The sequence below is a fragment of the Mesoplodon densirostris genome, chromosome 3 (genome assembly GCF_025265405.1).
Source record: "Mesoplodon densirostris isolate mMesDen1 chromosome 3, mMesDen1 primary haplotype, whole genome shotgun sequence".
In the NCBI taxonomy this organism is placed as follows: domain Eukaryota; kingdom Metazoa; phylum Chordata; class Mammalia; order Artiodactyla; family Ziphiidae; genus Mesoplodon; species Mesoplodon densirostris.
Window position 1 is genome coordinate 57,001,525 of NC_082663.1, and position 16,150 is coordinate 57,017,674.

The following is a 16,150-nucleotide window of genomic DNA, read 5'->3' on the forward strand; positions in this document are numbered from 1 at the left end:
CCATATTGGTATAAACAAACAAATGAGAAGGAAAAACTCTTTTTTACAGTAAAATGCCAACATACAAATGTAGAAGGAATAAGGGAATTAGAAAATTACCATTTGGCAACCATTGTAGTAATAATTGCTTCAGGTAGAATATCAGTGGATGTAAAAACGAGTGGGTGAAAAGTCTGATGAGTCACAGTTTATTTACATAATTTTCAAGTATCTCTCCACAAGATGCTTATTAATTACAAGGGGAAAAACAGTGACTTAATAGTGGAGAATGAGGGCAGACACCATACCTTAACCAAGTGATTAAGAGTCACATCCTAGGAATAGGACAAATCAGCATTACATGCCTCCAGATTTGATGCACTTAGAATACATTGCTTCAGTGGTAATATTGCCCAAAATGCGTAACCCAATTCAATCCAGAAGCATTAGATACCCTCATTGTAGGATATTCTATAAAATAATGGGCCTGTCCGCCTCAAAAAAATGTAAAGGTTATAAAAGATCAACACTGAAGAACTGTTTCAGACTAAAGGAGACTAAAACTTAGACATGACAACCAAATGCAACATGTGGTTCTGGACTGGTCCTGAACAGGGGAAATTGTTTTTTCTCTTTTGCTCTAAGAACATTATTAAGATAGTTGGTAATATAAAGAAGGTCTGCACATTAAATAATAGTATTGGGTTAAGGTGTTTATTTTTATTTTTATTTATTTTTATTTTTATTTTATTTTTTTTGCCATACGCGGGCCTCTCACTGTTGTGGCCTCTCCCGTTGCGGAGCACAGGCTCCGGATGCGCAGGCTCAGCGGCCATGGCTCACGGGCCCAGCCGCTCTGCGGCATATGGGATCCTCCCAGACCGGGGCACGAACCCGCATCCCCTGCATCGGCAGGCGGACTCTCAACCACTGCGCCACCAGGGAGGCCCAATTTTTATAACTATATTATGTTATAAATGAGAACATCCCTTTTAAAATAAAATACAAACTGAAGTAGTTAGAGTAACGGGACCCTATATATGCAAAATGGTTCAGAAAATATAACCTCTATACTTATGTATTTAACTACAAAGAGAGCGAAAGAAAGGAAAAAAGAATGATAAAGTAAATGTGGTAAAGAGTTAAAATTTGGAGAATCTTGGTGAAAGATATATAGGAGTTGTTCTATTCTTACAACTTTTCTGTAAGTCTTCAATTATCTCAAATTAAAAGTTAAGAAGTAATAAATTTAAAAATTAGGTACTAAAGCCATCTATAATCCCAGATACCAAATCAATTTCTCAGTGATTAAATTATAGCATATTCATAAGGTCAAAGTTATTAAATAAATTCACACTAATACAAGAGTTGCTCAAAAGACTTTGAAAAAACAGTGCAAGGCTAAAATAACTTGGGAAACATGGCTCTTAAACTGTATTTTAATATACACTTTATACTAGTTTTTAAAGAAAGAAAATTAACAGTAACAGTAAGATATGGAACTGGTAAGTGGGTAAGCAATATGAATCTTATTTTATTTTATTTTTTTTTTGGCTGTGCCACGTGGCTTGCAGGATCTAAGTTCCCCGACCAGGGATTGAACCCGGGCCATGGCAATGAAAGCACCAAGTCCTAACCACTGGACAACCAGGGAATTCCCTGAATTTTATACTTAGTGTGCTCAAAAAAGAAAAAAGCCTAAGCTACATTTGAATTATACACAGTTTAAAAATTTCCAAAGAAAAATTATGGAATAATAATACACAAACCTGTCATATTTTTGGATCCAAGATTCCTCTATATTTTTAAATCTATTGCGATCAAATTCTATTTCCCACTGCAAGGCATTTATTTCCTATAGAAAAAAATAGCACTTTCAAGGAAATTACTACAAATAAATCATTTCATGACTTATGAATATCTGAAATAAATCATTTAGTCACTTCACAGAAATAGGTTAAAGACAAAAAACTAATTACTGCTCAAAAAGAGTCTATGACATTTGTAAACACATATGACATGCCTCTTTAGCACTCAAAAAGCTTTGCTGAAGCTTACTTATTATAGGGAACATTTCGAATTTGTTGGGCTGAACCTAGATTTCTCATTGCCCCCAACCCATGCAGACCCTAATATATACTCCTGGAAGTCTGAGCCCAGGACACTCCCACCAAGGGAGAGTAAAACAGGAATAGGAATATGACCATCTAGGGTGATTCCTAACTACCTTTTTAGTGAAGATGAGATGGTCAGAAAGAGGCAGGCTCTGCAGGGCAAGCAGAAGAAGAAAAATAGGAAAAGAAGAAAAACAGGAAGTGTCAATTTGGCAGGCTTAGCCCATGTGACAATCTGTTTTGAATTATAAGCTCCAAAAGGGAAGGGAGTGTATGAAGTTGAAGTACACCTAGCAGAGGGTATGCACAAATGACATATACACTGGTACGGTGATTTTTAAGGGAATTCCATTTGAAAGCTTATTGAATTGAACAAGTCTACACTATACACTATATGTGGTCAAATACCTTCTCCAAGGATCTCTTTTGTTCCACAGTTTTTTGAAGCACTGCCTGGGTATGACTTGTGGCTTTGCCAAATATTGCCTAAGAAAAATAAAGATTGTATCAGTATAAATTAAATTTCCAATCACACTTATATGCAAGGTGAAGTTCACATTTTTATTTTAAGACAGTAGAAAATTACCTTGAGATGAGATTCCCACAGAGACCTTTTGCATAGAGTTTGATAGTTCAAAAGTCAGAAGATCTTGGTTTGGTTCTTTCCCAATGAACTTGAGAATGAATGAATGGATTTCGCACACAAAGACATGTACATGAACATTCATAGCAGCATTATTCATAATAGCCCAAAATAGCTATCAACTGGTAAATGGATAAACAAAATGTGGCATATGTACACAATGGAATATTATTTGGCAATAAAAAAGGAAGAAAGCACTGACACATGCTACAAGATGCATGAACCTTAAAAATATGCTAACTATAAGAATCCAGAGGCAAAAGAATCTAGACACATACTGTATGATTCTATTTATGAAATAGAAAAGGCAAAGCTATAAAGCAGAAAGTAGATTAGTGGTGGCTGGGGATGGGAATAACTGCTAATGGGTAAGAGGTTCCTTTTTTGGGGTGATGGAAATGTTCTAAATTAAGTTGTGATGATAGTTACACAATTCTAAGTTTAGTAAAAATAAATTGTATGCTTAAAACAAGTGAAATTCATGACATTAAGTTATATCTTAATAAAGCTGTTTTAAAAATCTATAGCTCAAAAAAAAAAACTATATTAAGCACTGATGCTTTTATTTTAAAAGCTACAACCAGTGAGTTCCCTGGTGGTCTAGTGTTCAGGATTTGGCACTTTTACTGCCATGGCCCGGGTTCAATCCCTGGTTGGGGAACTGAGATCCGGCAAGCGCGCAGATACAACCATACTACCTATCATTGGAATGTGTACCTGATGAAAGTGTAAAAGTAACTTCTTACATTGCTTTGAAGAATTCTCAATGCTTCCTCTTTACCTTCAAGTTGTCTTTGAGATGCCTCAAGCTCAGTTTTCAAAATTTCTAACTCCTGAGGAGAAAAACACAATTAGTCTTCCTATCTGTGAGATATGCAACCCCAAATGATCAATTTAGACAGTTTACATTTAAGCTCAACATTCACTTTGACTCAAAGTGCTCTGACCTTACAAAATGAGGTTGGAAATTCCTCCAGGCTTTATAAGTGGACCAGAGAGGCTAAAACTGAGATGCTCACTGTCAGGTGCCAGTTATGACTAAAAGCCCAAATCTTTTGCTTTTACCCATCTAGGCCACACACACAGTTAATAATTTGGAGAAAAAGCTTTAGACCACATAAAATAAGAACATGATCAGCTACACAGCTACAGTAGCTATTATAAGTAGAACTGTGCCCCTCACCCCAAAAGATGCGTTCAAGTCCTAACCCCTGGTACCATAAATTCGACCTTACTTGGAAATAGGGTCTTTGCAAATGTAATTAATGTCATACTAGATTAGAGTAGGCCTCAGTCCAATGACTGGTGTGACGCAGCTACAAGCCAAAGGTTGTTGGCGGCAACCACCAGAAGCTAGGAGGTGGTAAAGGATTCTCCTCTAGACCCTTCAGAGGGAACATGGCCCACCCACATCTTGATTTCAGACCTTTAGCCTCCATAGCTGAGAGAGAATCGATCTGCTCTTTTAAGACACCAGTTTGTCAGGGCAGCCCTAGGAAACTAGTAGAGTAGCGATCACCAGAAGAGATACAAATGCACACTAAGGGACTTCCCTGGCGGTCCAGCGGTTAAGACCCCATGCGTCCACTGCAGGGGGCCTGAGGTATGACCTCTGGTCGGGAAATTAACATCCCACATGCTGTGGCCAAAAAACCCAAAAAAACCAAACAAACAAAAAAACAAATGCACACTAAGACGGGCTTTCTGTTCCTGAAAGGCCAAGCACCCTCATAGGAACTCCAACTCCCAGCAAGACGGATGGTTTCCTCAGACCCCCTGGGGTACTTTCTAGTCCTCTGACTTCAAAGAGGTTCAATTAAGTCAGGTTATTTCAAGTCACGCATACTGGGAAGACAGATGGAAGAGAGTGATTATTTTCTCCAGGAGGTTAGAGAACTAAGTTGGAAAGGAGAACAGGAGGGCATGTTTATACGAACAGCCTTTCTGAGAGATGAGGAGACGAAGCCACCGAGATGCGGAGGCCAGCTGGAAGCTATGAGCTTGACATTGTGGCTTGAGAATATCTGGAAAGCCAACAGTTGACTTCCATATACCATGTTAGTAATACTTACACAAAATATCTCTCAGTGGACTTTATTCACATGAGAATTTGTATGTTAGCCAGAGTACCTACCTCTAGAGTTTCCTGAAGGCGTTGCCTTAATTCCACATTTGACAACTCTGAATTAGAATCTATTAGAGGGAAAATAAATTAAATATTTTCTTTAGCTAGTTAAATATGGGACATTTGTTTACAAAATATCAAATACAGCCTTTCCCTAAATTGAAATGAGAAAATAACTGTAATACACCAAATGATGATAAAAAACATATAGCTTAAAACATTCCACAAATGAAAAGACACATACTTTTGAATCGAAAGACTCTTAAAAAAAAAGGACTCTAAAATAAAACTGTTGTTAATGAATTGGTTACTTACTACATCCAAACACAGTATTAATGAATGTCGGTGAGTAAAGTAAATAAATTTTGGTGTTTGGCTTAAGCCTGATCAATATCGTGGTATGAATATCTAAGAAATAACCTGAATTTAATTTCTTTCCAAGGAGAATCACTAGAAGTCTCCAGTAACTTCAATTATTCTCTCCTTAATGGGATCGATCAACTGAGACATTAATCTGGGCTTCCCAGGAACTTCATTTACATTGCAGTTTCACTGGCAATAGAAAAACATTGAAGTGATAAATTATAGCAAGAGAACAGGAAGCAAAAAGAAGCAAAAAAATTTAGAAAGAGTATTTTGAGGGACATTAAAAATTTCTCGAAACAATTCTTTTCTTTGCTCTTCTGAACTTTCACCAACATGACAGTAACCAAGGGAAAACCTAAGTCATGTTTTTACTCTGATAATTCAGGGTTCCAATGAGGGACAAAAGTGACATTGGGGAACTTCCCTGGCGGTCCAGTGCAGGGGGCATGGGTTCAACCCCTGGTCGGGGAACTAAGATCCTGCATGCAGCATGATGTGGCCAAAAATAAAAAACTAAATAAAATTTTTAAAAAAGTAACACTGGGTTGACAATGACAAGTTCTATTCTATTAACACCTGTGGTAGGCAGAATAATGGCCCCCAAAGATGTCAACATTTAATCCCAGAACCTGTGAATACCTAGCAAAAAGGATTTTGCAGGTGTGATTAAATACTTGGAGATAGGAGATTATTCTGGATTACCCAGGTCCTTATAAATGAAAGAAGGAGGCAGGGGAGTCAGTATCAGCATGAGGCAGCGGGAGAAGTGGCTGTGAAGATGGAGGAAGGGTACCACGGCCAGGGAAGGCAGCCTCTAGAAGGTGGAAAAGGCAAGGGAGTGGGTTCTCCCCTAGAGCCTCCAGAAGGGAGGTGGCCATGCCAACACCATGATTTTAGTCCAGTGAAAACTGTTTTGGATTTCTAACCTACAGAACTGTAAGAGAATAAAATTGATGTTGTTTTAAACCATTAAATTTCTGGTAATTTGGAAACTGCCTATTAGCAAGAGGAAACTAACACAATATTCTTACCTAGGATCAAGTCAACTTGGATAAAAAGACAAAAGTCCATAACTCAAAAAAAATAGGAGCTCATACCATTACTATTACTTCTTGTTTATATCCCAGTAGTTTCCTCACATTTTTGTAAAGGCATCTTAGCATAATGTTCAATTTTCAACATCTTGCTTGCAAAACAGTATCCATCCTCTATGCATGATAAGGACTTGGAAGAAAAATATACAAAGAATCCCACCCTAATTTCAAGAAGGATTTTGAAGGACTGAGATCAATCCCCAGCTGCACCATGTTTCTGTAAATCTGAAATGTTTCTTAAATTATTTTCATGTTGTTCTAATTGTGTTCGTTCCACTTTGGTGGGGAAGTTTTACAATATGGATTACAAAAGATTCAGCCACACCAGAGCTGTACCACAGTACAGGCTGGGACTCGTCCACCAGGGCTGGGTCACTTCGCAGTTGTAACATTCTATCACAATATGATTCTGAATTTTATTCTCTCCTTAGTGTACAGCACAATTTATTTTTACTTATGATAAATTCATCTTGTTTTGAGAATTTTATGACATCCCTAAAATAACCTGAAGCCTGTGTGTTCTGCCTGTAACACTCCTTCTCCAGATGAGCATCTGGCTTGCAGGGCTCCAATGTCACCTCCTTAGAGAGGCCTCTCTTGACCTGTGCCTCAAACAGCAGCGCCCCAGCCCCTCCACTCACTCACTGTCTTTTCACTTACCACTGCCTGATGTTACATAGCTGTTGATTTGCAGGTTTAGTTTCTGTCTGCTCTACCAGAATGTGAACTCCATGACATTAGGGCCTTTGACTATTTTATTTACTGATGTTATTCCCAGAGTCTGGTACTGTGCTGGGCACCTAATAGATACCCAATAAATGTTTGTTGAATAAGACAAAAAAAGAACAAATGAAGTATACCACTACTTCACAAGAAAAGCAAGGTAAGTAATTACTTATTGATATAACTAACATATATGTATTGATGCAGAATAATTACTGTACTTCACAATTTGTATAATACGTGGAGACAGAAACATCAATTACTTTTACCATCACCAATCAACCTCTAGAGGTGAATAAAGATAAATTTCTAAAATCCATGATGGTGACCCATCTTCATGTGTTGGGAGGCTGACAGCATTGATAAAATCCACAGGGCAGAAAAGAGGAGGAGAAAGAGGATGCTAGGCATTCTTACCAGTGCTACTTTGTCGGCCGTGGTAGGGAATTTGGGGTCCTTCCGGGTATGTATCATGCAAGCTCTTATGCTTGGAATACTGAAAAACGGCACTGTTTCTTTCTTCCCCATTTCTTGAAAATGGGGGAGGACTAAAGGCCTTTCCATCTGATCTTTTTCTAGATGTAAATAAATGTGAAACTTGCGCTTCACCAATGCCGCCGGGCCTTCTTCTGAGGCCGTACCCTAAATCGCCTTCTGCCATGTCATCGTCCTCTGCTTCCCAGGCCCGCCCCGCTGCTTCACTCTGCGGCCTCGCCGCCCTGCTCATCCGCCACGTGCCTTGTTTACCGTAGGGATAAACAAGTTATCTGCAGTTAAGAGAAAACAGTAGTGAAAAAGCCGTCAGTATAATCAAAGTTGGGTTTGCCAGGGAAGAAAAGTTCCTTCCTATATCTTGCAGGCACAGCCAGCAATGCACAAGCACACAGATGCCCCTTGCAATCCAACTGAGGCTGTTTAACATTTCAGGACTTTTCGGGTAAGAAAAGATCTGACTCCTTATTTCCAAGGAAATAGGAAAGACTTTTACTGAATCCAATAATCTACTGATCAGGATAAAGCAGATCAGGCTTTGCCAAGGAAAAAGAACGCACCTGACAAACAAGCTTACAAAGGAAAGGGATCAGTTTTCACAAGCCGAAGAGCTGTATAAAATTCAGAAGAGTCTCTGAAAACCCAGCTTCCAATGACTAAGACCATCTTGCCTCTGTTCCTCAGAACGCTTTATCTACTTCAGGTGCTCAGGGCCCTTACGCTCTCTCCTACAGCTCTGCTTGGTTCATTTCCTATTTCTGTGCAGATACGATTAGGAGAGGTTTCGTCGGGACAGTGACAGATGGAGGGAAGAAGGTCCCCCCATCGTCCCTGTCTTTCTCTAACCATGCCACACCTGTGTTCAAAACCCTCCAGTGGGGCTTCCCTGGTGGCACAGTGGTTGAGAGTCCGCCTGCCAATGCAGGGGACACGGGTTCGTGCCCCGGTCCGGGAAGATCCCGCGTGCCGCAGAGCGGCTGGGCCCGTGAGCCATGGCCGCTGAGCCTGCGTGTCCGGAGCCTGTGCTCCGCAGCGGGAGAGGCCACAACAGTGAGAGGCCCACGTACCGCAAAAAAACAAAACAAAAAACCCTCCAGTGTTTCTCAGCACAGAGTAAAAGTCAAAGCCCTTCCAATGGCGAGGGGCCCCAAGCTCACCTCTGCCCCGTACCCTCACCCTGGCCTCCCCAGCCTCCCTGGTATTACTGACCGAGCCAGGCATTCCTGCCCCAGAGCTTCGAGTTCCCTCTGCCTGGAATGTTCTGCCCCCAGCCAGATGCACAGCTGGTTCCTCACCTCCTTGGGTCTTTCCTGCAGCGTCACCTTCTCAGCGTGGCCTTTCCTGGCACCCCACCTAAAACTGCCAACTCCTCTTCACAATCCCACTTCTCTGCTTGATTTTTCTTCTTGGCATTTATGACCTTCTAACATACCCCTCCACATTTTACTCATTTTTCAAAGCACACCATTCAAAGGGGGAAAGCAGTACAAATGGGAGCCTAGGGAAGCAGAAGGTGGCTCTGGCCTGCCTGTTACACTTCTCAAAAGGTAGTGCGACCTGGACATTTCCTCTACCAGAGCCCAAACCCGCTCCCGAGGGCCTGAAGTGGAATGCAAGCTCCACAGGGTAGAGATTTTGGTCTGTTTGGATCACAATGCATGCTCAGTGCCTACACAGTTATCCAAGATGTGATCAGTGCTCAACAGTACTTTTAAATAAATGGATAAAGGGAGAAAGGAATAAACAAACTGAGGGACTTCCCTGGCGGTCCACTGGTTAAGACTCTGTGCTTCCACTGCAAAGGGCACAGGTTTGATTCCTGGTAGGGGAACTAAGATCCTGCATGCCTTGAAGTGCAGCCAAAATAAATAGATAGATAGATAGATAAATCAATTAATTAATTAAATAAAACCAATAAACTGAAATACTTGCCTGGGGCGAAAAACAAAACAGCCACCTCTGTAAGGCTCCACACTGGATAACCTGGGGCTAACTCCGGATAAAAATGCCCTACAGAGGGCTTCCCTGGTGGTGCAGTGGTTGACAGTCCACCTGCCGATGCAGGGGACACGGGTTCGTGCCCTGGTCCGGGAAGACCCCACATGCCGCGGAGCGGCTGGGCCCATAAGCCATGGCCACTGAGCCTGCGCATCCGGAGCCTGTGCTCCGCAGCGGGAGAGGCCACAGCAGTGAGAGGCCCGCATACCACACACACACACACACACACACACACAAAAAGCCCTACAGAGAAATGCCCATCACTGAGCACCCCCCCCATGTGGAGCCCACTGTGGGCACCTACCTGGTGACAGTGGCCACCTGTTGGCTGGAGAGCACCGGAAATGCTCAGCCTTGTCCTTCCAGTACAAGGGCAGTGAAGAGGGACTTTCACCACCAGGCATTTCAAAACAGCTGCTTTGCTGAAGGTATTTAGAAATATTTCATCCTTTTCTCAAGACTTTTTTTTTTTTTAAAGGAAAATAAACACATCTGAAATCCTTTCTAAATATCCTGCTGTTTAAGTAATTGCTTACCAGGACATTCAAAAATAATTAAATCTCAGTCTTGTATTTTTGCTGAAGTCTCTCTCTTAGTCTCCCACTTTTAAAACCACACAAAGAGGGCTTCCCTGGTGGCACAGTGGTTAAGAATCTGCCTGCCAATGCAAGGGACACGGGTTCGAGCCCTGGCCTGGGAAGATCCCACATGCCGTGGAGCAGCTGAGCCCGTGCGCCACAACTACTGAGCCTGTGCGCCACAACTACTGAGCCCACATGCCACAACTACTGAGCCCGCGTGCCACAACTACTGAAGCCTGTGCGCCTAGAGCCCGTGCTCCGCAACAAGAGAAGCCACTGCAATGAGAAGCCTGTGCACTGCAACAAAGAGTAGCCCCCTGCTTGGTGCAACTAGAGAAAGCCTGCATGCAGACCCAGCACAGCCAAAAATAAATAAATAAATAAATTTATTTAAAAAAAAAACCACACAAAGATGCCAAATAAATCTATCATGTTTGAAGGGATTTCTGTTATTTTTAGGGTCAAGGTACCATACATTTTCAATGCTTAAAAACAAAGGCCCTTAAAAAATTAAAAAACAAAACAAAACAAAGGCCCTTAAAAATTTTAGAGAGATACATCATAAAAGAAGATACTTGGAGAGTTCCCCAGTGGCCTAGTGGTTAGGATTCCAGACTTTCACTGCCGGGGCCCGGGTTCAATCCCTGGTCAGGGAACTGAGATCCAGCCATAAGGCACAACCAAAAAAAAAAAAAAAAAAGGAAGAAGAAGATATATAGATGGAAAGAGGCTCAATATCATTCATCAAGGAATTATAGATTACAATTACAAAAAACTACAATGAGATTCCACCACGTACCACTGTCAATTCCAGGTGTTGCCAAGGATGTGGACACCCAAACACACTGATGGCAGGAGTATAAGATGGTACAACCACTGTGAAAAAGTGTGACAGCTTCTTTCAAACAAGTGACCTAACAACTGCATTCTTAAGCTTTACCCATGAGAAATGAAAACGTGTTCATACAAAGATGTGTGCATGAATGTTCAGAGTATTATTCAAATTAGCCAAAAAACTGAAAGCAACCCAAATGTCCATCAACAAGAAAATGGACAAATTGTGGTAGTCCACACACAGAATATATTCAGTAATAAATAATAAATTTCTGATATATGCAATAATGTGGATGAATCTTACATTATGCTAACAGAAGAACCATGTATTGTATGAAATCCAGGCAAAACAACAGATCAATGGTTGCCTGGGGTGGGAAGGTTGGCTTCAAAGGGAACTTTTCTGGGGTGATGAAAAAGTCTTCTATCTCGACTGGAATGATGGTTTGTCAAAACTCATTACACCATATACTTACAATGGTACATTTTATTATATGTAAATTATACCTCAATAATATGATATTAAAATTTTTTTTAAAAAACAGAAAAAAAAAGAGACCTTTTAACTGGATTAGGGGAAAAGACGAGAAGTGTGTGAATCAGCTGTGTCCTCCTAGAAAAGAAAATGATTAAACTGGATGCCTTAAACTGGCAACAACTTGGGCTTCCCTGGTGGCGCAGTGGTTGGGAATCTGCCTGCCAATGCAGGGGACACGGGTTCAAGCCCTGGTCTGGGAAGATCCCACATGCCACGGAGCAACTAAGCCCGTATACCACAACTACTGAGCCTGCACTCTAGAGCCCGCGAGCCACAACTACTGATCCCACACGCCTAGAGCCCGTGCTCCGCAACAAGAGAAGCCACCGCAATGAGAAGCCCGTGCACTGCAACGAGGAGTAGCCCCCGCTCACCACAACTAGAGAAAGCCCGAGTGCAACAAGGAAGACCCAACACGGCCAAAAATAAATAATAAATTAATTAACTTAAAAAAAATTGGCAACAACTTTTAAGCCATGATCTAATAACAGCTAGCACTTGTTGCTTGCTTTCCGTGTGCTAGGCACTATTCTCTCTTTTTTTTTTAGGCACTATTCTAAGTGCTCTACTGAGATTATTCTATTTAATCTTCACAAACACTTTACAAGACAATACTATTATTGTTTAAGTCTAGACAATTACACTGAAGTACAGAGAGGTTAAATAACATAGCTAAAAAGAGATAGAGCCAGATTCTGAATCTAGACCCCTCACGTCAGAGATACTGTTAGACTCTCAGCCACTGCTTTCTATCTTTCAGAGAACTTCAATGAGATTAACATCAGAGTAAACCAAGTTTCTATTATTTATGATATCAAGTAAAACTGAGAGTAAAAGTCTAAAATAGCTAGTTTGGCAACACTCAACAAAGTATATTGGACCCATTTTTTCCCCAAATTTTTATGAAATCATCTTGGTTCCTTTACAAGTTTATTCCTAAATAAGTTTGTCTAGGGACTTCCCTGGTGGTCCAGTGGGTAGGACTCTGTGCTCCCAATGCAGGGGGCCTGGGTTCGATCCCTGGTCGGGGAACTAGATCCCGCACATATGATGCAAGTAAGAGTTCACATGCTGCAACTAAGAAGTCTGCACGCCGCAACTGAGAAGCCCTCACGCTGCAAGAAGATCCCACGTGTTGCAACTAAGACCCGGCACAGCCAAAATAAATAAATAATTAATTAATTTTTAAAAAAGCTTGTCTATTTTTATTTGTCAAGGCAGATAGGATATTAGTTACTGAATCAAAGACTAATCCCTAAGAGGCTGTATTTTACCTCTAGTGCAGATTCCTGCTTATAAATGCAGCCTCCTGCCTCGGTTAAGAAGGGTGTGGTCAGGGTCTGGTAGCCAACAGTGAAGAAAACAGAATTGGTCAACGCAAAGGAAAAAAGCAATAAGAGGAAAGAGTAAGCAATCACAGGATCCGCTAAGAACATTTTTCAATGTGCCACATATATTCAGGCGTCACAGGTACACCTTCCCACTGTTCAGAGTCGAACAAAATGAGCTTTCACATGGTCTAATGCTCTAGTGTTTTTTAAAATGTAACTTTGGGAATTGTTGGCTGTGTACTCTCCCGCTTTTATATACTAATTATATAGTAATATTAATATGTAATGCAGTCGGGACTTCCCTGGTGGTCCAGGGGTTAAGACTTGACTTTTGGAACACATTTCTTCTAAGAAAGGGGAAAAAAGTTGAAGTTACTGACATTCCATTCAACCAGTTTTAAATGCATTCAAGGCTGACAACCAAGGAGGCAGCAGGATGTGTGACAGAGGAGGGCCGTGACCCAGAAGGCCTGGGTTCAGATCTCACACCACCACGTGCTGCTCTGTGATCCTGGGCAAGTCATGTCATCTCTCAGAGCCCATTTTAGGATTTCCAAAATGGCTTGAAGCATAACTACTTTATAGGGGTATTTTGGACACTATCAATATATTTGAAATCAATGTTCATTAATATGAATTTGAGCATTAGTTTCTTCATTTGTCAAGTCAGGGGACTGGATAAGATTCTTCCGTTCTTTAGATCTCTACAATTCTGGCTCTATAGCAGCATTTTCCAAAGTGTGCCCCATGGAACCCTGGCTCTATGGACTATTAGGTGTTGCTAGAAATACAAAGGTCCTTTTGGTCTTATTATGGGTGTCTTCTTATGCCAGCCCAAGCATACATGACTTGCCCAAAATTACACAGGCAGTGGCAGGGCCAGAACCAGAATCCATATCCCTGGCTCCTGGCCCACTTGGGAATGGCGACTGAATGAACAGACTACAGACCGTGAGCACACAATCTTCTACTCTGCCATTAAAACAACTCTGAAAGTGACGTGTATCTTCCTAATTGCTAAACCTAAGATCTAGCCTCATTCCTCAGGCTCCTGCACCTCTGCAGAAGCTGTGATGCTTCTGACTCACCATGTCCAAGTCCCCCGGCCCACCTTCATTCCTCAACCCCACAGGGATACCTGACTGGCTCCTACCTGCCCACTCAGACTCCTTTGCCTCTTCCTGTCCCTTCTGTATGTTTGGCTTCCACTCCTGAACACTCTTAAAATACACATCTCCAGCTCGATATCCTGCCAGCAATTCAAACACAGCTTGTTCAAAAACAAATGCATTGGGCTTCCCTGGTGGCGCAGTGGTTGAGAGTCCGCCTGCCGATGCAGGGGACACGGGTTCGTGCCCCGGTCAGGGAAGATCCCACATGCCGCGGAGCGGCTGGGCCCGTGAGCCATGGCCGCTGAGCCTGCGCGTCCGGAGCCTGTGCTCCGCAGCGGGAGGGGCCGCAACAGTGAGAGGCCCGTGTACCGCAAACAAACAAACAAGAGACACAAATGCATTACCCTCCCCACTGCCACCCCAGGTCTCCTGCTGAGTTCTCTGTTTCTACAAAACCATCAATCACGCTCCAAAACATCCAGGGCCAAAACTTTGGGATTTGGGGGTTTTTCCTTTTTCTTCTTTTCAGTGCCTTCAGTTGCCAAGTCCTCTAGGTCCACAAAATCTCCCCAAACCATGTCCTTCCTCGCACATCAACTTCACAGCCCCGGATGAACTTCTTTTACCTCTCCTGGGCTAAACCAATACTTCCCTAACTGATCTACTCCAAGCCATTGCTGCTAACTCAGTCATCTGCAAGCACAGATCCAATGATGCCCCTCTCCTCCCCCAAAACATTCCATAGCTCCCATGGTATATATGATTAAAGTAGGTGTCACCTTATTTTCTACAACGGAACCAGTTTTCACTTCCTGTGCCGTCTGCCAGTATTCCCTGGGCATGCTCTGTGCTTCCGTGGAAAAGGGATTGTACCTGCTCCCAGGCCCCCTCAGCCTGGTCTCTTTAAAGCCTCTGCTGGAGCCACTCTCCACCCAGAATGCTTTCTCCTTTCAGCCCCCCCCCCTCAGTTCATGACAGCCACGCCCTCCAGTAGCCCTCCTGACTCCCCTGGGCCAGATGTGCTTTCTTCTAGCTCTGAGCCCTCCTAGCCCTGCGTCGTATCTTTCTAATAGTCTGTATTTCCTACCTGACTTGCTTTTTTATCACACACGGCCCTACTGTAGGGAATGAGTGTCTCTCATTTACTTGTGCATAACAGGTGTTCCAGAGACACTTAATGGATGGAATTGAAAAAGAAAACAGATTCCTGCCCGGAAACTTGAACTAGAAGCATCCACACCCACTAGCCGGACAACTATTTCCTTAGCAAACAAGTTGATCAAACAGACACCTAATTCCTGTCAGGCTTGTCAAAAAAAGAACTGACTTCAGCCCTTTCTGTAAACAATGATCTGCGGCATATCGCTGTAGGATTTTGTTTAAATTTTAGTGTTAAAATAATTTTAGATTTACAGTAAGTTGCAAAGATAGTACAGTGAGCTCCTGTATGCCCTCTACCCAAATTCCTCTAATGCAATATTAGAGTACATTGATCAAAAATAAGAAATTAACATTGATACACGCACTGACCAAATACTTTATCAGGATTTCCCCAGTCTCTCTACTGATGTCCTTTTTCTGTTCTAGGATCCAATCCAGGATACATTGCATTTAGTGCGCTGTAGTTTTAAGGCTCATAATTAGCAGAAAAATATAGAAAAAAAATAATAATAAAGGAGGAGATGAGAGAGGTAGAAAGAGTCTTTCAAAATCTATTCCTTATTTCTACAATACAAGATGAGGACATTCAACTAGCAAGAGCGGAAGAAGGAGCCAGTTTACCAGCTTGTACATAACCTGCCGAGTTTCTCGAATTTGCGCAGCCCCGCCCGGGGGTCTGGCCCCGGACCCTCCCCACTGTCCTTGGCTGCTAAGGAACCAAGAGCGGGTCTAAGAGAGCTGGACCCCAGTCGCCTCGCGCCGGCCCCGTCCCTCCGCCCCCTTAGCGCGCTCACCCGTGGCCGAGACTCCAAGCTGCGCTACCCGCCACTCCTCCAGCCACGTGACCGCGCTGCGCGGCCCCAACCGGAAAGGCGGGCGTGGCAGCCGGGGTCCCGGCACCGCCCCCTGGCTCTGCGCCAGAGCCGGAGCTCACGTGGTTGGGGGCGGCGCTGGTAGCTCTGTCCGACTTAGACGCCGGTAACGTGACCAGCTGTGCGCAACCGAGTTTTAAATAATAGCTCGAGACCTAGAAAAAGAGGGCGAGGCCGTAAGTGCGTC

At 42.6% G+C, this 16,150-nt stretch overlaps 1 protein-coding gene and 1 non-coding gene across 5 annotated transcripts in view; one reads left to right on the forward strand and one right to left on the reverse strand.

Moving 5' to 3' along the window:
• CCDC125 (coiled-coil domain containing 125) overlaps positions 1-15,935 on the reverse strand; it is a 33,332-nt gene extending 17,397 nt beyond the window's left edge. Inside the window, exons 1-6 of one of the 4 annotated variants that reach the window (XM_060091731.1) lie at positions 15,886-15,935; positions 7,462-7,811; positions 4,871-4,929; positions 3,483-3,569; positions 2,502-2,579; positions 1,749-1,834 (exon numbers count right to left, since the gene is read on the reverse strand). In XM_060091731.1, the coding sequence (XP_059947714.1) occupies positions 1,749-1,834; positions 2,502-2,579; positions 3,483-3,569; positions 4,871-4,929; positions 7,462-7,771 (620 nt within the window). In that variant the 5' untranslated portion in view covers positions 7,772-7,811; positions 15,886-15,935. Of the gene's footprint in view, positions 1-1,748; positions 1,835-2,501; positions 2,580-3,482; positions 3,570-4,870; positions 4,930-7,461; positions 7,812-9,838; positions 9,861-15,712; positions 15,849-15,885 lie in introns of those variants that run through there. The other 3 variants (XM_060091732.1, XM_060091730.1, XM_060091733.1) reach the window with 3 other exon arrangements.
• Positions 3,326-3,397, forward strand: TRNAK-UUU (transfer RNA lysine (anticodon UUU)). The gene has a single exon. It is a non-coding gene; the product is annotated as a tRNA-Lys (tRNA).
• Positions 15,936-16,150: the final 215 nt, after the last annotated feature.